The 22,500-nt window shown below is 43.1% G+C and overlaps 1 protein-coding gene across 1 annotated transcript in view; it reads left to right on the forward strand.

The window, feature by feature from the left end:
* Positions 1 to 1,192: 1,192 nt before the first annotated feature.
* Positions 1,193 to 22,500, forward strand: part of LOC109883995 (plexin-B2-like) — a gene marked incomplete at its 5' end in the record, with an annotated part of 43,217 nt that continues 21,909 nt past the window's right edge. Inside the window, 12 exon segments of the mRNA XM_031816424.1 lie at positions 1,193 to 1,357; positions 6,141 to 6,289; positions 6,924 to 7,050; positions 8,631 to 8,767; positions 8,988 to 9,176; positions 10,576 to 10,684; positions 12,976 to 13,185; positions 13,934 to 14,113; positions 16,257 to 16,393; positions 18,102 to 18,202; positions 20,576 to 20,805; positions 20,986 to 21,167. Of these exon segments, the coding sequence (XP_031672284.1) occupies positions 1,193 to 1,357; positions 6,141 to 6,289; positions 6,924 to 7,050; positions 8,631 to 8,767; positions 8,988 to 9,176; positions 10,576 to 10,684; positions 12,976 to 13,185; positions 13,934 to 14,113; positions 16,257 to 16,393; positions 18,102 to 18,202; positions 20,576 to 20,805; positions 20,986 to 21,167 (1,916 nt within the window).

Genomic DNA, 22,500 nt, shown 5'->3' on the forward strand with positions numbered 1-22,500 from the left:
TGATGCAGCACTGCTGTTCAATGCACTGTTCAAACAACTGTCTGGTGGGCGGCAGGGTAGCCTAGTGGTTAGAGTGGAGGGGCGGCAGGGTAGCCTAGTGGTTAGAGTGGAGGGGCGGCAGGGTAGCCTAGTGGTTAGAGTGGAGGGGCGGCAGGGTAGCCTAGTGGTTAGAGTGCAGGGCGGCAGGGTAGCCTAGTGGTTAGAGTGGAGGGGCGGCAGGTAGCCTAGTGGTTAGAGTGGAGGGGCGGCAGTGTAGCCTAGTGGTTGAGTGTAGGCAGGGTAGCCTAGTGGTTAGAGTGGAGGGGCGGCAGGGTAGCCTAGTGGTTAGAGTGGAGGGGCGGCAGGGTAGCCTAGTGGTTGAGTGTAGGCAGGGTAGCCTAGTGGTTAGAGTGGAGGGGCGGCAGGGTAGCCTAGTGGTTAGAGTGGAGGGGCGGCAGGGTAGCCTAGTGGTTAGAGTGGAGGGGCGGCAGGGTAGCCTAGTGGTTAGAGTGGAGGGGCGGCAGGGTAGCCTAGTGGTTAGAGTGGAGGGGTGGCAGGGTAGCCTAGTGGTTAGAGTGGAGGGGCGGCAGGGTAGCCTAGTGGCCTAGTAACCGGAAGGTTGCAAGTTCAAACCCCCGAGCTGACAAGGTACAAATCTGTCCTTCTGCCCCTGAACAGGCAGTTAACCCACTGTTCCTAGGCCATCATTGAAAATATGAATTTGTTCTTAACTGACTTGCCTGCTGAAACTGTTGATCCATTTCAACTCTTTCACCTTAATGGACCTGCGTTGGACTCCAGTATTGGACATGTTTCATATTCAGCCATTATTATTATTCATACATTTTTGGGACAAATTCAAGCTTATTTGAATAAGATGTGAACCCTGTACAGACGGGTGGGTTATTGGTATGGAGTCGTTGTTTCTCTCCCCCCCCCCCCCTGTTTCTCTCCCCTCCTCCTCTCTCCTGTTCTACCCTCTCCCATACTCTCTCCTTCTCTCCTCACTCTATCCTCCACCTCCCCCTGCTCTTCTCTACCTACTCTCTCTCCCTCCTCTCTCCATTCTACCCTCTTCACTCTCCCCCTCCTCTCGCATTCTACCTTCTCCTCTCTCTCTATCCTCCTCCTCTCCCCTTCCTCTCTCCTATTCTTCCATCTCCTCTCTCTCTTCTCACTCTATCCTCCTTCTCTCCTCCTCTCCATCTATTAGTGTGTGTTGTATAACTGTTCTCTGGGTCGTGAGGACTGCAGCCTGTGTAAGAATGCCGACCCCAAATACAGCTGTGTGTGGTGTGCCAACATGAGGTCCTGTGTGTACAGAGAATTGTGCCAGTCACAGGAACCAGCGCAGTGCCCCAACCCCAAGATCACTGAGGTGAGAACTGTCTCTGATTATCACTAGAGGTGTTCTCTGTCCGGTGCACTCTTCCTCCTGTCTTCTTCCCTTTAGCTGTCACTGTCTTACTCTTCTCTTACACATGCTGTCCTCCTCAACTTTCCCATGTTCAATTTGGTTTAAATAATGCAAAAACAAAGTGTTGGAGAAGAAAGTAAAAGTGCAATATGTGCCATGTAAGAAAGCTAACGTTTAAGTTCCTTGCTCAGAACATGAGAACATATGAAAGCTGGTGGTTCCTTTTAACATGAGTCTTCAATATTCCCAGGTAAGATGTTTTAGGTTGTAGTTATTATAGGAATTATAGGACTATTTCCCTCTATACCATTTGTATTTCATATACCTTTGACTATTGGATGTTCTTATAGGCACTATAGTATTGCCTGCCTAATCTTGGGAGTTGATAGGCTTGAAGTCATAAACAGAGCAATGCTTGAAGCATTGTAAAGAGCTGCTGGCAATCGCAGGAAGGGCTGTTTGAATGAATGCCTACAAGCCTGCTGCTGCCTACCACCGCTCAGTCAGACTGCTCTATCAAATATCAAATCATCATAGACTTAACATAATAACACAGAAATACGAGCCTTATGGCATTAATATGGTCAAATCCGGACACAATCATTTGAAAACAAAACGTTTATTTTTTCAGTGAAATACGAAACCGTTCCGTATTTTATCAAATGCGCAGCTACCCTTTGTCTAAATATTGCAGTTTCATTGCACAACCTTCAATGTTAAGTCATAAATATGTAAAATTCTGGCAAATAATTACGGTCTTTGTTAGGAAGAAATGGTCTCGACACAGTTCACAACGAGCCAGGCGGCCCAAAACTGCTGCATATACCCTGACTCTGCTTGCACAGAACGTAAGAGAAGTGACACAATTTCCCTAGTTAAAATAAATTCATGTAAGCAGGCAATATTAACTAAATATGCATGTTTAAAAAATGTACTTGTGTATTGATTTTAAGAAAGGCATTGATATTCATTCATGATATTCATTTCGCGAATACGCTTGTTAAATCACCCGTTTGGCGAAGTAGGCTATGATTTGATAATAAATTAACAGGCACCGCATCGATTATATGCAATGCAGGACAAGCTAGATAAACTAGTAATATCATCAACCATGTGTAGTTAACTAGTGATTATGTTAAGATTGATGTTTTTTTATAAAATAATTTTAATGCTAGCTAGCAACTTACCTTGGCTCCTTGCTGCACTCGCATAACAGGTGGTCAGTCTGCCACGCAGTCTCCTCGTGGAGTGCAATGTAATCGGCCATGATCGGTGTTCAAAATGCCTATTACCGATTGTATAACTTGAAATCGGCCATGCCGATTAATCGGTCAACCCCTACACTGTACTACTACTGTAATGACTGTTCACTACTATATACACACTGTACTACTACTGTAACGACTGTTCTACTATATACACACTGAACTACTACTGTAACGACCATTCACCTATATATACACTGAACTACTACTGTAACACCTGTTCACTACTATATACACACTGAACTACTACTATACACACACTGTACTACTGTAACACCTGTTCACTACTATATACACACTGAACTACTACTGTAATGACTGTTCACTACTATATACACACTGTTCTACTATATACACCCTGAACTACTACTGTAACGACTGTTCACTACTCTATACACACTGAACTACTACTGTAAAGACGGTTCTACTATATACACACTGAACTACTACTGTAACGACTGTTCACTACTATATACACACTGAACTACTACTGTAACGACCATTCACCTATATATACACTGAACTACTACTGTAAAGACGGTTCTACTATATACACACTGAACTACTACTGTAACACCTGTTCACTACTCTATACACACTGAACTACTACTATATACACACTGAACTACTACTGTAACGACTGTTCACTACTCTATACACACTGAACTACTACTGTAATGACTGTTCTACTATATACACACTGAACTACTACGATATACACCCTGAACTACTACTGTAAAGACTGTTCACTACTATATACACACTGAACTACTACTATATACACACTGAACTACTACTGTAAAGACTGTTCACTACTATATACACACTGAACTACTACTGTAAAGACTGTTCACTACTATATACACACTGAACTACTACTATATACACACTGAACTACTACTGTAAAGACTGTTCACTACTATATACACAATGAACTACTACTGTAAAGACTGTTCACTACTATATACACACTGAACTACTACTATATACACACTGAACTACTACTGTAAAGACTGTTCACTACTATATACACACTGAACTACTACTGTAAAGACTGTTCACTACTATATACACACTGAACTACTACTATATACACACTGAACTACTACTGTAAAGACTGTTTCACTACGATATACACCCTGAACTACTACTGTAAAGACTGTTCACTACTATATACACACTGAACTACTACTATATACACACTGAACTACTACTGTAAAGACTGTTCACTACTATATACACAATGAACTACTACTGTAAAGACTGTTCACTACTATATACACACTGAACTACTACTATATACACACTGAACTACTACTGTAAAGACTGTTCACTACTATATACACACTGAACTACTACTGTAAAGACTGTTCACTACTATATACACACTGAACTACTACTGTAAAGACTGTTCACTACTATATACACACTGAACTACTACTGTAAAGACTGTTCACTACTATATACACACTGAACTACTACTATATACACACTGAACTACTACTGTAAAGACTGTTCACTACTATATACACACTGAACTACTACTGTAAAGACTGTTCACTACTATATACACACTGAACTACTACTGTAAAGACTGTTCACTACTATATACACACTGAACTACTACTATATACACACTGAACTACTACTGTAAAGACTGTTCACTACTATATACACACTGAACTACTACTGTAAAGACTGTTCACTACTATATACACACTGAACTACTACTGTAAAGACTGTTCACTACGATATACACCCTGAACTACTACTGTAAAGACTGTTCACTACTATATACACACTGAACTACTACTATATACACACTGAACTACTACTGTAAAGACTGTTCACTACTATATACACACTGAACTACTACTGTAAAGACTGTTCACTACTATATACACACTGAACTACTACTATATACACACTGAACTACTACTGTAAAGACTGTTCACTACTATATACACACTGAACTACTACTGTAAAGACTGTTCACTACTATATACACACTGAACTACTACTGTAAAGACTGTTCACTACTATATACACACTGAACTACTACTATATACACACTGAACTACTACTGTAAAGACTGTTCACTACTATATACACACTGAACTACTACTGTAACACCTGTTCACTACTCTATACACACTGAACTACTACTATATACACACTGAACTACTACTGTAACGACTGTTCACTACTCTATACACACTGAACTACTACTGTAATGACTGTTCTACTATATACACACTGAACTACTACGATATACACCCTGAACTACTACTGTAAAGACTGTTCACTACTATATACACACTGAACTACTACTATATACACACTGAACTACTACTGTAAAGACTGTTCACTACTATATACACACTGAACTACTACTGTAAAGACTGTTCACTACTATATACACACTGAACTACTACTGTAAAGACTGTTCACTACTATATACACCCTGAACTACTACTGTAAGACTGTTCACTACTATATACACACTGAACTACTACTATATACACACTGAACTACTACTGTAAAGACTGTTCACTACTATATACACACTGAACTACTACTGTAAAGACTGTTTCACTACTATATACACACTGAACTACTACTATATACACACTGAACTACTACTGTAAAGACTGTTCACTACTATATACACACTGAACTACTACTGTAAAGACTGTTCACTACTATATACACACTGAACTACTACTGTAAAGACTGTTCACTACTATATACACACTGAACTACTACTGTAAAGACTGTTCACTACTATATACACACTGAACTACTACTATATACACACTGAACTACTACTGTAAAGACTGTTCACTACTATATACACACTGAACTACTACTGTAAAGACTGTTCACTACTATATACACACTGAACTACTACTATATACACACTGAACTACTACTGTAAAGACTGTTCACTACTATATACACACTGAACTACTACTGTAAAGACTGTTCACTACTATATACACACTGAACTACTACTGTAAAGACTGTTCACTACGATATACACCCTGAACTACTACTGTAAAGACTGTTCACTACTATATACACACTGAACTACTACTGTAAAGACTGTTCACTACTATATACACACTGAACTACTACTATATACACACTGAACTACTACTGTAAAGACTGTTCACTACTATATACACACTGAACTACTACTGTAAAGACTGTTCACTACTATATACACACTGAACTACTACTGTAAAGACTGTTCACTACGATATACACCCTGAACTACTACTGTAAAGACTGTTCACTACTATATACACACTGAACTACTACTGTAAAGACTGTTCACTACTATATACACACTGAACTACTACTGTAAAGACTGTTCACTACTATATACACACTGATGGCACTGAGCATTATATTCTATATTAATCTACCACACTCATCTAAATCATCCCCTCTCTCTCTCTCTCTCTTCCCCACAGATCATCCCTCGTTTCGGGCCCCTGAACGGTGGGATAGTGGTGACCATTAAAGGGTCTAACCTGGGCATAAAGAAGGAGGACATTAAGAAGGTGACGGTGGCTGGAGTGGACTGTGTTCACCAGGGGGACAGATACTCTGTCTCCACCAGGTATAGTGATAGTGGGGGTAAAATGAATAATCACAGCTGTCGTCCAGGGGTTTCATCCCGTTGTCAAGATCAGTGGTTTCAAGTTTGTTTCTGTCCATTTTTGACAAGTTGACAAGATTGTGCAGCGCTGTCATCAAGGCAAAGGGTGGTGACTTTTTAACAATCTCAAATATAACATGTATTTTAATTAACACATGTTTTGGTTCCTACATGAATCCATGTGTTATTTCATAGTTTTGATGTCTTCACTATAATTCTACAATGTAGAAAATAATAACTAAAGAAAAACCCTTGAATGAGTACAGTAGGTGTCCAAACTACTGTACGTCTTTTCAACTTTAATTCGCAACCGAAAATGAACCCGATTTTAAACGTCTAGAAAATACATATTTTAGATGTCTTTTCAACATTATTTTGCTTACTGGGACTATTCTCGGTTTGTGAAGGGGGGGGGGGGGCATTTTTGTTCTCGCCAGAACGGCAAGGACCGGCCCTGCCTGTAATGGACTTTTATGTCCAGCGAATAACATATTTCATTAAACACAACATTTCGATGAACAGTATGTCTGCTTGTGTGTGTGGTGGAGAAACCGGGCCTTTTGTCCTTACTCCAGCTGTTCTGTGTCTTCTCCAGTGTTGTGTGTGAGATCGGTCCGGTCCGGTCTTCAGTGGACCTCCCAGGTCCCATCAACCAGGGGGTAGTGGAGGTGGAGGTGGAGGGGGGCAGGAGAGGACGTTCAGAGGTCCTCTTCACCTACAGGGTACGTTTCATACAGCTACAGGGCCATTCTTTACCCCAACATGAATCCTAACTGTTGTAAGAGTCACACTGTGCAGGGGTGATCTGACGTTTCATACTGTACATGGCTCTTAGTGTGGTTAAAGCTCTGCTCAGTGTTCATACAGCCACTATGTTAGTCTCTCTCTGCTGGTTTTACATCTCCACGTTCATCAATGTACTTTGTTCTTACGAGATGCTCTTAGAATTCAGAATAGCATCTGTTGAAAGGAAACAGAATTTAACGGGGGAATTTAACGAGTATAATGATTGACTCAAAACCACATCTATAATGGGAGCCTATTTCACTTCATGGTAAATATTTACACATTTATTTTGGGGTTCGTATTTTCTTGTTTATTTGTTTCTGCCAAAATAACAATGTCCCCATGAGAATGTACTGAGCTACTTATCCTTCTTATAGATTTGATCAAAGCTTCAGATTTTCTAGGGAACATAAGATTATTTTGCTCTCTCTGGCTCTCTCGTTTGCTCTCTCGTTTGCTCTCTCGTTTGCTCTCTCGTTTGCTCTCTCGTTTGCTCTCTCGTTTGCTCTCTCGTTTGCTCTCTCGTTTGCTCTCTCGTTTGCTCTCTCGTTTGCTCTCTCGTTTGCTCTCTCGTTTGCTCTCTCGTTTGCTCTCTCGTTTGCTCTCTCGTTTGCTCTCTCGTTGCTCTCTCGTTTGCTCTCTCGTTTGCTCTCTCGTTTGCTCTCTCGTTTGCTCTCTCGTTTGCTCTCTCGTTTGCTCTCTCGTTTGCTCTCTCGTTTGCTCTCTCGTTTGCTCTCTCGTTTGCGCTCTCGTTTGCGCTCTCGTTTGCTCTCTCTGGCTCTCGTTGTGGTGATAAAGTGGTGTTCAGTAGCTGTGTTGTGGTGTTCAGTAGCTGTGTTGTGGTGTTCAGTAGCTGTGTGTGGTGTTCAGTAGCTGTGTTGTGGTGTTCAGTAGCTGTGTTGTGGTGTTCAGTAGCTGTGTTGTGGTGTTCAGTAGCTGTGTTGTGGTGATAAAGTGGTGTTCAGTAGCTGTGTTGTGGTGTTCAGTAGCTGTGTTGTGGTGATAAAGTGGTGTTCAGTAGCTGTGTTGTGGTGTTCAGTAGCTGTGTTGTGGTGATAAACCAGTGAAGGGGAATGGGACGTGACATGAGGTCTAACTGGTGGTCCCAGTGGGCTCTGGGTTGTTAGACAGTGGGCTCTGGGTTGTTAGACAGTGGGCTCTGGGTTGTTAGACAGTGGGCTCTGGGTTGTTAGACAGTGGGCTCTGGGTTGTTGGACAGTGGGCTCTGGGTTGTTGGACAGTGGGCTCTGGGTTGTTGGACAGTGGGCTCTGGGTTGTTGGACAGTGGGCTCTGGGTTGTTGGACAGTGGGCTCTGGGTTGTTGGACAGTGGGCTCTGGGTTGTTGGACAGTGGGCTCTGGGTTGTTAACTGTAAAACACTTTGGATGAAAACATCTGCTAAATAACCATATAGAATGGAGAGGAGTTTTTCCTTGTCAGGTCATGCAGTCAAGAAAACATCCAGGACCTAAGTATGTTACCTTATCACTGATGTCTCATCTCTTATCCCCTCCAGGACCCCATCCCTGAGAAAGTTTCCCCCCTGAAGGGCCCTGTGGCCGGGGGAACAGTCATCACTATCTCTGGGAAACACCTGGATACGGCAAACAAGAATGATGTCATTGTCACCGTGGGGGGAACGCCCTGTGAAGTGTAAGGATGATCATACTTGTGTCTTCCAACCCCTGCAGGTTGCTGTCTGGACAGGTTGAGTCATGTCCTATTCACTTCTCTCAAGGCCGACCTCTGAAATATATTAGCCATATAGTAATTGTGTTTGACTTGTTCCTTTGAGATGACCTTCTCTCCCCTCAACACTACGACCCCAGTTTGACCTTTCCCACGATGCTCTCTGTCCCCGTTTCTCCCTCAGGTTGTCGTTTGGCAGTGAGATCACCTGTGAGACAGGTGTATACAAGGGACAAAAGGTTCCATTGGAGTCCCTGAGAGTCTCGGTGAAGTATGGGAAGAGCACCACCAAGGACGTCCCCGCCACCTTCAACTTCCAGTACTCTGAGAACCCCAAACTCACGGACTACAGCCCCAAGACCAGCTTCGTATGGTGAGTGGAGTCCACAGTGCCCCAGAGAGGGTGGAAGTCAAAGCACCTCTTTAAGCCAAGCTTGAGTTGAATGCAAAACAGTTTGAAGAGGATAATTAAATGGCCGTTTCTTATTGGACACATTCAGGTCGTCCCTCTTTCAAAACGTTTCAAAAGGTTTCTCCTGTTTTGTGCTTCCTAACATGACCCTGATATATGGTGTCGTCGTCTAGTGTTTCAGTGGAGGCAGGAGGATTACATGTTAGTCATTTAGCAGACGTTCTTATCCAGAGCCGCATAGTTAGTGCCGTCATCTTGAGATGGCTAGGTGGGACAACCCCATGGGGCGGCAGGTAGCCTAGTGGTTAGAGCGTTGGACAGGTAACTGGGAGGTTGCAAGATTGAATCCGCGAGCTGACAAAGTAAAAATCTGTCGTTCTGCCACTGAACAAGGCAGTTAACCCACTGTTCCTAGGCCATCATTGAAAATGAGAATTTGTTCTTAACTGACTTGCCTAGTTAAATCAAAATGAATCAGTCATAGTACTGGAAGGACATGTTTCATCTGTCTATATCTTCAAAGTCCCAGCTAGTAAGAGAGAAAAGAGTCAAGTGCGAGTGTTGGTTCACAAAATATGTTTTCAGAAGACGGGCAGGGACTCTGCTGTCCTAGCTTCAGGGGGAAGCTGGTTCCACCATTGGGGTGCCAGGACAGAGAAGAGGTTGGACTGGGCTGAGTGGGAGCTACCCTCCCGTAGGGGTAGGAGAGCCAAGAGACCAGAGGTGGCAGAACAGAGTACTCTGGTTGGGATGTAGGGTTTGAACATAGCCTGAAGGTAGGGAGGGTCAGGTCCTCTTGCTGCTCCGTAGGTAAGTACCACGGTCTTGTGGTGGATCCAAACTTTGACTGGAAGCCAGTGCAGTGTGTGGAGGAGCGGGCTGACATGGGAGAAGTTAGGAAGGTTGAACATCAGGGGGCTGACATGGGAGAAGTTAGGAAGGTTGAACATCAGGGGGCTGACATGGGAGAAGTTAGGAAGGTTGAACATCAGGGGGCTGACATGGGATAAGTTAGGAAGGTTGAACCTCAGGGGGCTGACATGGGAGAAGTTAGGAAGGTTGAACCTCAGGGGGCTGACATGGGAGAAGTTAGGAAGGTTGAACCTCAGGGGGCTGACATGGGAGAAGTTAGGAAGGTTGAACATCAGGGGGCTGACATGGGAGAAGTTAGGAAGGTTGAACCTCAGGGTTCAAACCACAGGTTTGATGGCACAAGCAGGGAGCTCAGCCAGCAGAGTTGCAGTAGGATCGTGTGTGTTGTATGGAGAGCTGACGTGTGTGTTGTCTGGTGTTTCAGTGGAGGCAGGAGGATCGTGTGTGTTGTATGGAGAGCTGACGTGTGTGTTGTCTGGTGTTTCAGTGGAGGCAGGAGGATCGTGTGTGTGGGCAGTGGTTTTGACCTCATCCAGAGAGCCACCATGAAGGTGCTGCCCTCTGCTGATGACTTCTCTCAGTCCCCTCCTGTTGAGGTCAGTACACACTACTCACTACTATTACAATACAGCTATACAATACTCTACATGTTATCATTCTGGAGTCCACTCCTATTATACAATACTCTACATGTTATCATTCTGGAGTCCACTCCTATTATACAATACTCTACATATTATCCATTCTAGAGTCCCCTCCTATTATACAATACTCTACATGTTATCATTCTGGAGTCCACTCCTATTATACAATACTCTACATGTTATCCATTCTAGAGTCCCCTCCTATTATACAATACTCTACATATTATCATTCTAGAGTCCACTCCTATTATACAATACTCTACATATTATCATTCTAGAGTCCACTCCTATTATACAATACACCTAATGTTATCATTCTAGAGACCCCTCCTATTATACAATACATTACATGTTATCCATTCTAGAGTCCCCTCCTATTATACAATACACCTAATGTTATCATTCTAGAGACCCCTCCTATAATACAATACATTACATGTTATCATTCTAGAGTCCACTCCTATTATACAATACTCTACATGTTATCCATTCTAGAGTCCACTCCTATTATACAATACACCTAATGTTATCATTCTAGAGACCCCTCCTATTATACAATACATTACATGTTATCCATTCTAGAGTCCACTCCTATTATACAATACACCTAATGTTATCATTCTAGAGTCCACTCCTATTATACAATACATTACATGTTATCCATTCTAGAGTCCACTCCTATTATACAATACATTACATGTTATCCATTCTAGAGTCCCCTCCTATTATATAATACATTACATGTTATCCATTCTAGAGTCCCCTCCTATTATACAATACACCTAATGTTATCATTCTAGAGTCCACTCCTATTATACAATACATTACATGTTATCCATTCTAGAGTCCCCTCCTATTATATAATACATTACATGTTATCCATTCTAGAGTCCCCTCCTATTATACAATACACCTAATGTTATCATTCTAGAGTCCACTCCTATTATACAATACATTACATGTTATGCATTCTAGAGTCCCCTCCTATTATACAATACATTACATGTTATCATTCTAGAGTCCCCTCCTATTATATAATACATTACATGTTATCCATTCTAGAGTCCCCTCCTATTATATAATACACCTAATGTTATCATTCTAGAGTCCACTCCTATTATACAATACATTACATGTTATCCATTCTAGAGTCCCCTCCTATTATACAATACACCTAATGTTATCATTCTAGAGTCCACTCCTATTATATAATACATTACATGTTATCATTCTAGAGTCCACTCCTATTATACAATACATTACATGTTATCATTCTAGAGTCCACTCCTATTATACAATACACCTAATGTTATCATTCTAGAGTCCACTCCTATTATACAATACATTACATGTTATCCATTCTAGAGTCCACTCCTATTATATAATACATTACATGTTATCCATTCTAGAGTCCCCTCCTATTATATAATACACCTAATGTTATCATTCTAGAGTCCACTCCTATTATACAATACATTACATGTTATCCATTCTAGAGTCCCCTCCTATTATACAACACACCTAATGTTATCATTCTAGACTCCACTCCTATTATACAATACATTACATGTTATCATTCTAGAGTCCACTCCTATTATACAATACATTACATGTTATCATTCTAGAGTCCCCTCCTATTATACAATACACCTAATGTTATCATTCTAGAGTCCACTCCCATTGAGGTTAGTATACCATTCCACAAGTTCTCTGTTTCCTGCCAGTAGTGTATTCTAATCCCTCTAGTGTACAGTACTCTATCTGTGGTATTATCCATGGCAGGTAGCTAGTATGTCCTAGTGTACAGTACTCTAGCTGTGGTATTATCCATGGCAGGTAGCTAGCATGTCCTAGTGTACAGTACTCTAGCTGTGGTATTATCCATGGCAGGTAGCTAGCATGTCCTAGTGTACAGTACTCTAGCTGTGGTATTATCCTTGGCAGATAGCTAGCATGTCCTAGTGTACAGTACTCTAGCTGTGGTATTATCCATGGCAGGTAGCTAGCATGTCCTAGTGTACAGTACTCTAGCTGTGGTATTATCCGTGGCAGGTAGCTAGCATGTCCTAGTGTACAGTACTCTAGCTGCGGTATTATCTATGGCAGGTAGCTAGCATGTCAACAGTGACTCAGTGAGTTGTATGTTTTTGTCTGTGACTACAGACTTCTCTGTGAGACTAAACACAGACACAGTGTCCTGACAGGAATGAAATATCTCTCTCTCTCTCTGCCCTCCTCTCCAGTTCATCCAGTATGCCATACATAAGAACGACACTGTGCTGCTGTTTGACAGTCCAGTGGTGAACAGGTCCTCTGAGACCCAGTCCTTTAGGGCCTTCCTCCAGCTAGACAACGTGATAGAGGAACTGAATTCCTTTGAGTACCACCCCGACCCATTCTTCAATGAACTGACCAAGAACATCATCACTGAAACCTCCATCATCATCGTTACGGTAAAGAACAGTAACACTACTCTTATGGGGTTGTGTTGTCATGGTTACTGTTTAGGAGTTTTGGGGGGTTATTTCTGGTAATACTCGCTTATCGTTTTCCGTGGGCCATTGTGGCTTAAATGTTATTCTGCTTCAGCCTCCCGAGTGGCACAGTGGTCTTAGCTGTGCCTCTAGAGAATCTGGGTTCGAGTCCAGGCTCTGTCGCAGCTGGCCGCGCCTGGGAGACCAATGGGGCGGCGCACAATTGGCCCAGCGTCGTCCAGGTTAGGGGAGGGTTTGGGCCGGCAGGGATATCCTTGTCTCATCGCGCACTAGCGACTCCTTGTGGCGGGTCGGGCGCAGTGCACGCTGACACGGTCGCCAGGTGTACAGTGTTTCCTCCGACACATTGGTGCGGCTGGCTTCCAGGTTAAGTGGTCAAGAAGCAGTGTGGCTTGGTTGGGTTGTGTTTCGGAGGACACACAGCTCTCGACCTTCGCCTCTCCCGAGTCCGTACGGGATTTGCAGCGATGAAACAAGACTATAACTACCAATTGAATACCACAAAATTGCAGAGAAAAAGGACTAACAAACAAACAAATGTATTCTGCTTTGTGATTATAATGTCCCCTCAGAGAGAAAAGACAATTATAGTGCATTGATATTGATAGAATTAATATCAATATTGAAATAATCATATCTGCTTTTACAAATGATTGCATGTCCCTGCAGTCCTGAGGTTAACGACCAGCCATCTCTTTCTCCCCAGGGTCGTGGTTTCAGCAAGGCCATGACAGCTGAAGAAGCCCAGGCGTTCGTGGGAGATGCGTCCTGTAAGGTGACCATCCTGCAGGATGACAAGCTGTTCCTGGAAGCTCCGTCCACCCAGCCCAGAGCCCGCTCCAAACGCCAGCGCAGAGACACCAGCTCCGACCCTTTGGACCTAACGGTGACAACACTGGTCTTCTGTCTAAACCCAAGGCATAGAGAGAGAGGCTTCAGGCATTAGCACTGGACAAGCTGATATGTCTCTCTGGCTCTCAACATGTATTTCAGATAGAAATGTACTGGAACACAAGCACCTATCTAAATCAGGGCTGTCCAAACTTAATCCAATGTCCTGTTGCAGGCATTCACTTCAGCCAAGGCAGTAACACACCTGATTCAACCATACAATAATCCTAGTCTTCTGACCGGGACCACTCAGTCCTGACAGAGAAATATCACTATCAACACCTTGATGTATATCTGACTCTCCACAATTATACACGTCTTGTAGCGAATTAGCTTTCTTCTATTTGCATTTAGCTGACTTGAACTCTCTCTCTGTCCATCTCTCTCTCTCTCTTTCTGTCCATCTCTCTCTCTCTTTCTGTCCATCTCTCTCTCTCTCTTTCTGTCCATCTCTCTCTCTCTTTCTGTCCATCTCTCTCTCTCTCTCTGTCCATCTCTCTCTCTCTTCTGTCCATCTCTCTCTCTCTTCTGTCCATCTCTCTCTCTCTTTCTGTCCATCTCTCTCTCTTCTGTCCATCTCTCTCTCTCTTTCTGTCCATCTCTCTCTCTCTTTCTGTCCATCTCTCTCTCTCTTTCTGTCCATCTCTCTCTCTCTTCTGTCCATCTCTCTCTCTTTCTGTCCATCTCTCTCTTTCTGTCCATCTCTCTCTTTCTGTCCATCTCTCTCTCTCTGTCCATCTCTCTCTCTCTGTCCATCTCTCTCTTTCTGTCCATCTCTCTCTTTCTGTCCATCTCTCTCTCTCTGTCATCTCTCTCTCTTCTGTCCATCTCTCTCTTTCTGTCCATCTCTCTCTCTGTCCTCTCTCTCTCTCTTTCTGTCCATCTCTCTCTCTCTTTCTGTCCATCTCTCTCTCTCTTTCTGTCCATCTCTCTCTCTCTTTCTGTCCATCTCTCTCTCTCTTTCTGTCCATCTCTCTCTCTCTTTCTGTCCATCTCTCTCTCTCTTTCTGTCCATCTCTCTCTCTCTTTCTGTCCATCTCTCTCTCTCTTTCTGTCCATCTCTCTCTCTCTCTCTGTCTCTCTGTCTCTCTGTCTCTCTGTCTCTCTTTCTCTCTTTCTCTCTTTCTCTCTCTGTCCTTCTCTTTCTCTCTCTTTCTCTTTCTCTCTCTGTCCATCTCTCTCTCTCTCTCTCTCTGTCCATCTCTCTCTCTCTGTCCATCTCTCTCTCTCTCTGTCCATCTCTTTCTCTCTCTCTCTCTCTCTCTCTCTCTCTCTCTCTCTCTCTCTCTCTCTCTCTCTCTCTCTCTCTCTCTCTCTCTCTCTCTCTCTCTCTCTCTCTCTCTCTCTCTCTCTCTCTCTCTCTCTCTCTCTCTCTCTCTCTCTCTCTCTCCTCTCTCTCTCTCTCTCCTCTCTCTCTCTCTCTCTCTCTCTCTCTTCTCTCTCTCCTCTCTCTTCTCTCTCTCTCTCTCCTCTCTTACTCTCTCTCTTTCTCTCTCTCTCTTCTCTCTTCTCTCTTTCTCTTTCTTCTCTCTCCTCTCTCTCTTTCTCTCTTTCTCCTCTCTCTCTCTCTCTCTCTTTTCTCTCTTTCTCTCTTTCTCTCTCTCTTTCTCTCTTCTCTTTCTCTCTCTCTTTCTCTCTCTCTTTCTCCTCTCTCTTTCTCTCTCTCTCTTTCCTCTCTTTCTCTCTCTCTTTCTCTCTCTCTTTCTCTCTCTGTCCATCTCTCTGTCCATCTCTCTCTCTGTCCATCTCTCTCTCTTGTCCATCTCTCTCTCTGTCCATCTCTCTCTCTGTCCATCTCTCTCTCTGTCCATCTCTCTCTCTCTCTCTCTCTCTCTCTCTCTCTCTCTCCTCTCCTTTCTCTCTCTCTCTCTTTCTTCTCCTCTCTCTCTCTTTCTTTCTCTCTTCTCTCTCTTTCTCTCTTTCTCTCGCTGTCCTTCTCTCTCTCTCTCTTTCTCTCTCTGTCCTTCTCTCTCTCTCTTTCTCTCTCTGTCCTTCTCTCTCTCTCTCTGTCCGTCTCTCTCTCTTTCTCTCTGTCCGTCTCTCTCTCTCTCTCTGTCCATCTCTCCCCCACACTCCCCCTCATCTCTCTCATTATCTTGCTTTCTATATCTATCTTTCTCTCCCTCCCTCCCTAACAGATCAAGTTTGGTAATGGTGAGTGGGTGGTGGGCTCAGTGAACTATGAGAGGAAGTATGAGGTTCCTTTGGCTATCATCATCCCAGCTGTCATCGTCCCTATGCTACTGTTCATAGCTGTGTCCGTCTACTGCTACAGGTACACAACTACACTTCCCATCAAGCACCACTCATGTAGTTCTGATGGGTGAATTGTTTTTAGTTCACCCGGTGAAATGGGTGTCTGGAGTTTACACTCTAGGACCAATGAAATAATCTCAAATGTGCAAACTACAGATTCACATAGTGGAACAGTTCTGTACTCTAATGAACTGTTCCTATGTGTTAGTAGTCTAATGGACTGTTCCTATGTGTTAATGTCTGTTGTCTAATGGACTGTTCCTATGTGTCTGTTGTCTAATGGACTGTTCCTGTGTGTTAATGTCTGTAGTCTAATGGACTGTTCCTATGTGTTAATGTCTCTATTCTAATGGACTGTTCCTATGTGTTAGTAGTCTAATGGACTGTTCCTGTGTGTTAATGTCTGTATTCTAATGGACTGTTCCTATGTGTTAATGTCTGTTGTCTAATGGACTGTTCGTATGTGTTAGTAGTCTAATGGACTGTTCCTATGTGTTAATGTCTGTATTCTAATGGACTGTTCCTATGTGTTAGTAGTTCCTGTGTGTTAATGTCTGTAGTCTAATGGACTGTTCCTATGTGTTAATGTCTCTATTCTAATGGACTGTTCCTATGTGTTAGTAGTCTAATGGACTGTTCCTGTGTGTTAATGTCTGTATTCTAATGGACTGTTCCTATGTGTTAGTAGTCTAATGGACTGTTCCTATGTGTTAGTAGTCTAATGGACTGTTCCTATGTGTTAGTGTCTGTATTCTAATGGACTGTCCCTATGTGTTAGTGTCTGTATTCTAATGGACTGTTCCTGTGTGGTAATGTCTGTAGTCTAATGGACTGTTCCTATGTGTTAGTGTCTGTATTCTAATGGGACTGTTCCTATGTGTTAGTGTATGTTGTCTAATGGACTGTTCCTATGTGTTAATGTCTGTAGTCTAATGGACTGTTCCTATGTGTTAGTGTCTGTATTCTAATGGACTGTTCCTGTGTGGTAATGTCTGTTGTCTAATGGACTGTTCCTATGTGTTAATGTCTGTTGTCTAATGGACTGTTCCTATGTGTTAATGTCTGTATTCTAATGGACTGTTCCTATGTGTTAATGTCTGTATTCTAATGGACTGTTCCTATGTGTTAATGTCTGTAGTCTAATGGACTGTTCCTATGTGTTAGTATCTAATGGACTTTCCTATGTGTTAATGTCTGTTGTCTAATGGACTGTTCCTATGTGTTAATGTCTGTAGTCTAATGGACTGTTCCTATGTGTTAGTGTCTGTATTCTAATGGACTGTTCCTATGTGTTAGTAGTCTAATGGACTGTTCCTATGTGTTAATGTCTGTTGTCTAATGGACTGTTCCTATGTGTTAGTGTCTGTATTTCTAATGGACTGTTCCTATGTGTTAGTGTCTGTTGTCTAATGGACTGTTCCTATGTGTTAATGTCTGTGTCTAATGGACTGTTCCTATGTGTTAGTGTCTGTATTCTAATGGACTGTTCCTATGTGTTAGTAGTCTAATGGACTGTTCCTATGTTTAGTAGTCTAATGGACTGTTCCTATGTGTTAATGTCTGATGGGCTGTCTATGGTCGTAGTTCTGATGGGCTGTTCCTATGTGTTAGTAGTCTGATGGGCTGTTCCTATGTGTTAGTAGTCTGATGGGCTGTTCCTATGTGTTAGTAGTCTGATGGGCTGTTCCTATGTGTTAGTAGTCTGATGGGCTGTTCCTATGTGACAGGAGGAAGAGCCAGCAGGCAGAGAGAGAGTATGAGAAAGTGAAACACCAGTTGGATCATCTGGAGGAGAGTGTGAGAGACCGCTGCAAGAAGGAATTCACAGGTATGTTCACACTATCACACACCATACACACTGCTATAACATTACACACTGTTATAACATTACACACCACACACACTGCTATAACATTACACACACTATCACACACCACACACACTGCTATAACATTACACACACACTATCACACACCATACACACTGCTATAACATTACACACACACTATCACACACCATACACACTGCTATAACATTACACACTGTTATAACATTACACACCACACACACTGCTATAACATTACACACACACTATCACACACCATACACACTGCTATAACATTACACACACACTATCACACACCACACACACTGCTATAACATTACACACACACTATCACACACCACACACACTGCTATAACATTACACACCATACACACTGCTATAACATTACACACACTATCACACACCACACACACTGCTATAACATTACACACACTATCACACACCACACACACTGCTATAACATTACACACCATACACACTGCTATAACATTACACACCATACACACTGCTATAACATTACACACACACTATCACACACCATACACACTGCTATAACATTACACACCATACACACTGCTATAACATTACACACCATACACACTGCTATAACATTACACACACACTATCACACACCACACACACTGCTATAACATTACACACCATACACACTGCTATAACATTACACACCACACACACTGCTATAACATTACACACACACTCACACACCACACACACTGCTATAACATTACACACACACTATTCACACACCACACACACTGCTATAACATTACACACACACTATCACACACCACACACACTGCTATAACATTACACACACACACTATCACACACCACACACACTGCTATAACATTACACACACACTATCACACACCATACACACTGCTATAACATTACACACCACACACTATCACACACCACACACACTGCTATAACATTACACACACACACTATCACACACCACACACACTGCTATAACATTACACACACACTATCACACACCACACACACTGCTATAACATTACACACACACTATCAAATCAAATGTTATTAGTCACATGCGCCGAATACAACAATAGTTAGAGCAGCTGTAAAATAACAACAGCGAGACTGTATACAGGGGTTACCAGTACAGAGTCGATGTGGAGACTGTATACAGGGGGGTACCGGTACAGAGTCAATGTGGAGACTATATACAGGGGGTACCAGTACCGAGTCAATGTGGAGACTGTATACAGGGGGTACCGGTACAGAGTCAATGTGGAGACTGTATACAGGGGGTACCGGTACAGAGTCAATGTGGAGACTGTATACAGGGGGTACCAGTACAGAGTCGATGTGGAGACTGTATACAGGGGGTACCAGTACAGAGTCGATGTGGAGACTGTATACAGGGGGTACCGGTACAGAGTCGATGTGGAGACTGTATACAGGGGGTACCAGTACAGAGTCAATGTGGAGACTGAATACAGGGGGTACCGGTACAGAGTCAATGTGGAGACTGTATACAGGGGGTACCGGTACAGAGTCAATGTGGAGACTGTATACAGGGGGTACCGGTACAGAGTCAATGTGGAGACTATATACAGGGGGTACCGGTACAGAGTCGATGTGGAGACTGTATACAGGGGTACCAGTACAGAGTCGATGTGGAGACTGTATACAGGGGGTACCAGTACAGAGTCAATGTGGAGACTGAATACAGGGGGTACCGGTACAGAGTCAATGTGCTGGACCACCGGTTAGGCGAGGTAATATATACAGTTGAAGATGGAAGTTTACATACACCTCAGCAAAATACATTTAAACTCAGTTTTTCACAATTCCTGACATTTAATCCTAGTAAAAATGATCTGTCTTAGGTCAGTTAGAGTTCAGTTAGGGTTCTCCTAGGAGCTAGTCTTGTTGCGTTTGGGTTCTACTAGCAGCTATTCTTGTTGCGTTTGGGTTCTCCTAGGAGCTAGTCTTGTTGTTGCGTTCGGGTTCTCTTAGGAGCTAGTCTTGTTGTTGCGTTTGGGTTCTACTAGGAGCTAGTCTTGTTGCGTTCGGGTTCTCCTAGGAGCTAGTCTTGTTGTTGCGTTCGGGTTCTCCTAGGAGCTAGTCTTGTTGTTGCGTTTGGGTTCTACTAGGAGCTAGTCTTGTTGTTGCGTTCGGGTTCTACTAGGAGCTAGTCTTGTTGCGTTCGGGTTCTACTAGGAGCTTGTCTTGTTGCGTTTGGGTTCGGGTTCTACTAGGAGCTAATCTTGTTGCGTTTGGGTTCTACTAGGAGCTAGTCTTGTTGTTGCGTTCGGGTTCTACTAGGAGCTAGTCTTGTTGTGTTCTGTATCTTCCTCCAGACCTGATGATTGAGATGGAGGACCAGACCAATGACCTGAGTGAGGCCAGGATCCCCTTCCTGGACTATAAGACCTACACAGACCGGGTCTTCTTCCTGCCCTCTAAAGACGGGGACAACGACGTCATGATCACTGGCAAGCTGGACATCCCCGAGGGACGGAAGGTCATCGTAGCTCAGGCCCTCAACCAGTTCTCTAACCTGCTCAACTCTAAGACCTTCCTCATCAATGTAGGTTTACTCAGCTAGCTGAGATGACTGACTGTTTCTCTCCCTGTCTGTCTGGCTCTGTCTGGCTCTGTGCCAAGATACAGTTTGAGTATTGCCGTGGTTCTATACCTACAGATGTTCTATAGCGTTATACTGAGTTGCTAACCCCATCTCTCTGTTGCGTTCTCTGTGTGTTCTCAGTTCATCAAGACCTTGGAGGGCCGTCCAGACTTTAACGCCAGGTCCAGGGTCTACTTTGCCTCGTTACTGACCGTGGCTCTGCATGGTAAACTAGAGTACTACACAGACATCATGAGAAGCCTGCTGCTGGAGCTGATGGAGGAATACGTGCACAGCAAGAACCCCAAACTCATGCTGCGCAGGTGAGACACACCCTGCCTTCCAATCAGGCTTGTCTTCGTGAAAACAGGCATTTGTTATTGGACAAGGTTCGATAGTATCTCTCTGTTGCGTAGTGTTTTGGTATGGTGCCTAGTAAACCCAGGTGGTGACAGTAGTTAACATGCTGACTGTGTGTGTACAGGTCAGACAGTAGTTAACATGCTGACTGTGTGTACAGGTCAGACAGCAGTTAACATGCTGACTGTGTGTACAGGTCAGACAGTAGTTAACATGTTGACTGTGTGTGTACAGGTCAGACACTAGTTAACATGCTGACTGTGTGTACAGGTCAGACAGCAGTTAACATGCTGACTGTGTGTACAGGTCAGACACTAGTTAACATGTTGACTGTGTACAGGTCAGAGAGTAGTTAACATGCTGACTGTGTACAGGTCAGACAGCAGTTAACATGCTGACTGTGTGTACAGGTCAGACAGCAGTTAACATGTTGACTGTGTGTGCAGGTCAGAGACAGTAGTTAACATGTTGACTGTGTGTGTACAGGTCAGACAGCAGTTAACATGTTGACTGTGTGTGTACAGGTCAGACAGCAGTTAACATGTTGACTGTGTGTGTACAGGTCAGACAGCAGTTAACATGTTGACTGTGTGTGTACAGGTCAGACAGCAGTTAACATGTTGACTGTGTGTACAGGTCAGACAGCAGTTAACATGTTGACTGTGTGTGTACAGGTCAGACAGCAGTTAACATGTTGACTGTGTGTGTACAGGTCAGAGACAGTAGTTGACTGTGTGTACAGGTCAGACAGTAGTTAACATGTTGACTGTGTGTGCAGGTCAGAGACAGTAGTTAACATGTTGACTGTGTGTGTACAGGTCAGACAGTAGTTAACATGTTGACTGTGTGTGCAGGTCAGAGACAGTAGTTAACATGTTGACTGTAGTGTACAGGTCAGACACTAGTTAACATGTTGACTGTGTGTACAGGTCAGACAGTTAACATGTTGACTGTGTGTGTGCAGGTCAGACAATAGTTAACATGTTGACTGTAGTTAACATGTTGACTGTGTGTGCAGGTCAGAGACAGTAGTTAACATGTTGACTGTGTGTGTACAGGTCAGACACTAGTTAACATGTTGACTGTGTGTACAGGTCAGACACTAGTTAACATGTTGACTGTAGTTAACATGTTGACTGTGTGTACAGGTCAGAGACAGTAGTTAACATGTTGACTGTGTGTGCAGGTCAGAGACAGTAGTTAACATGTTGACTGTGTGTGTACAGGTCAGACAGTAGTTAACATGTTGACTGTGTTTATAGGTCAGACAGTAGTTAACATGTTGACTGTGTGTGT

Source organism: Oncorhynchus kisutch, unplaced genomic scaffold, assembly GCF_002021735.2.
Source record: "Oncorhynchus kisutch isolate 150728-3 unplaced genomic scaffold, Okis_V2 scaffold793, whole genome shotgun sequence".
Taxonomy (NCBI): domain Eukaryota; kingdom Metazoa; phylum Chordata; class Actinopteri; order Salmoniformes; family Salmonidae; genus Oncorhynchus; species Oncorhynchus kisutch.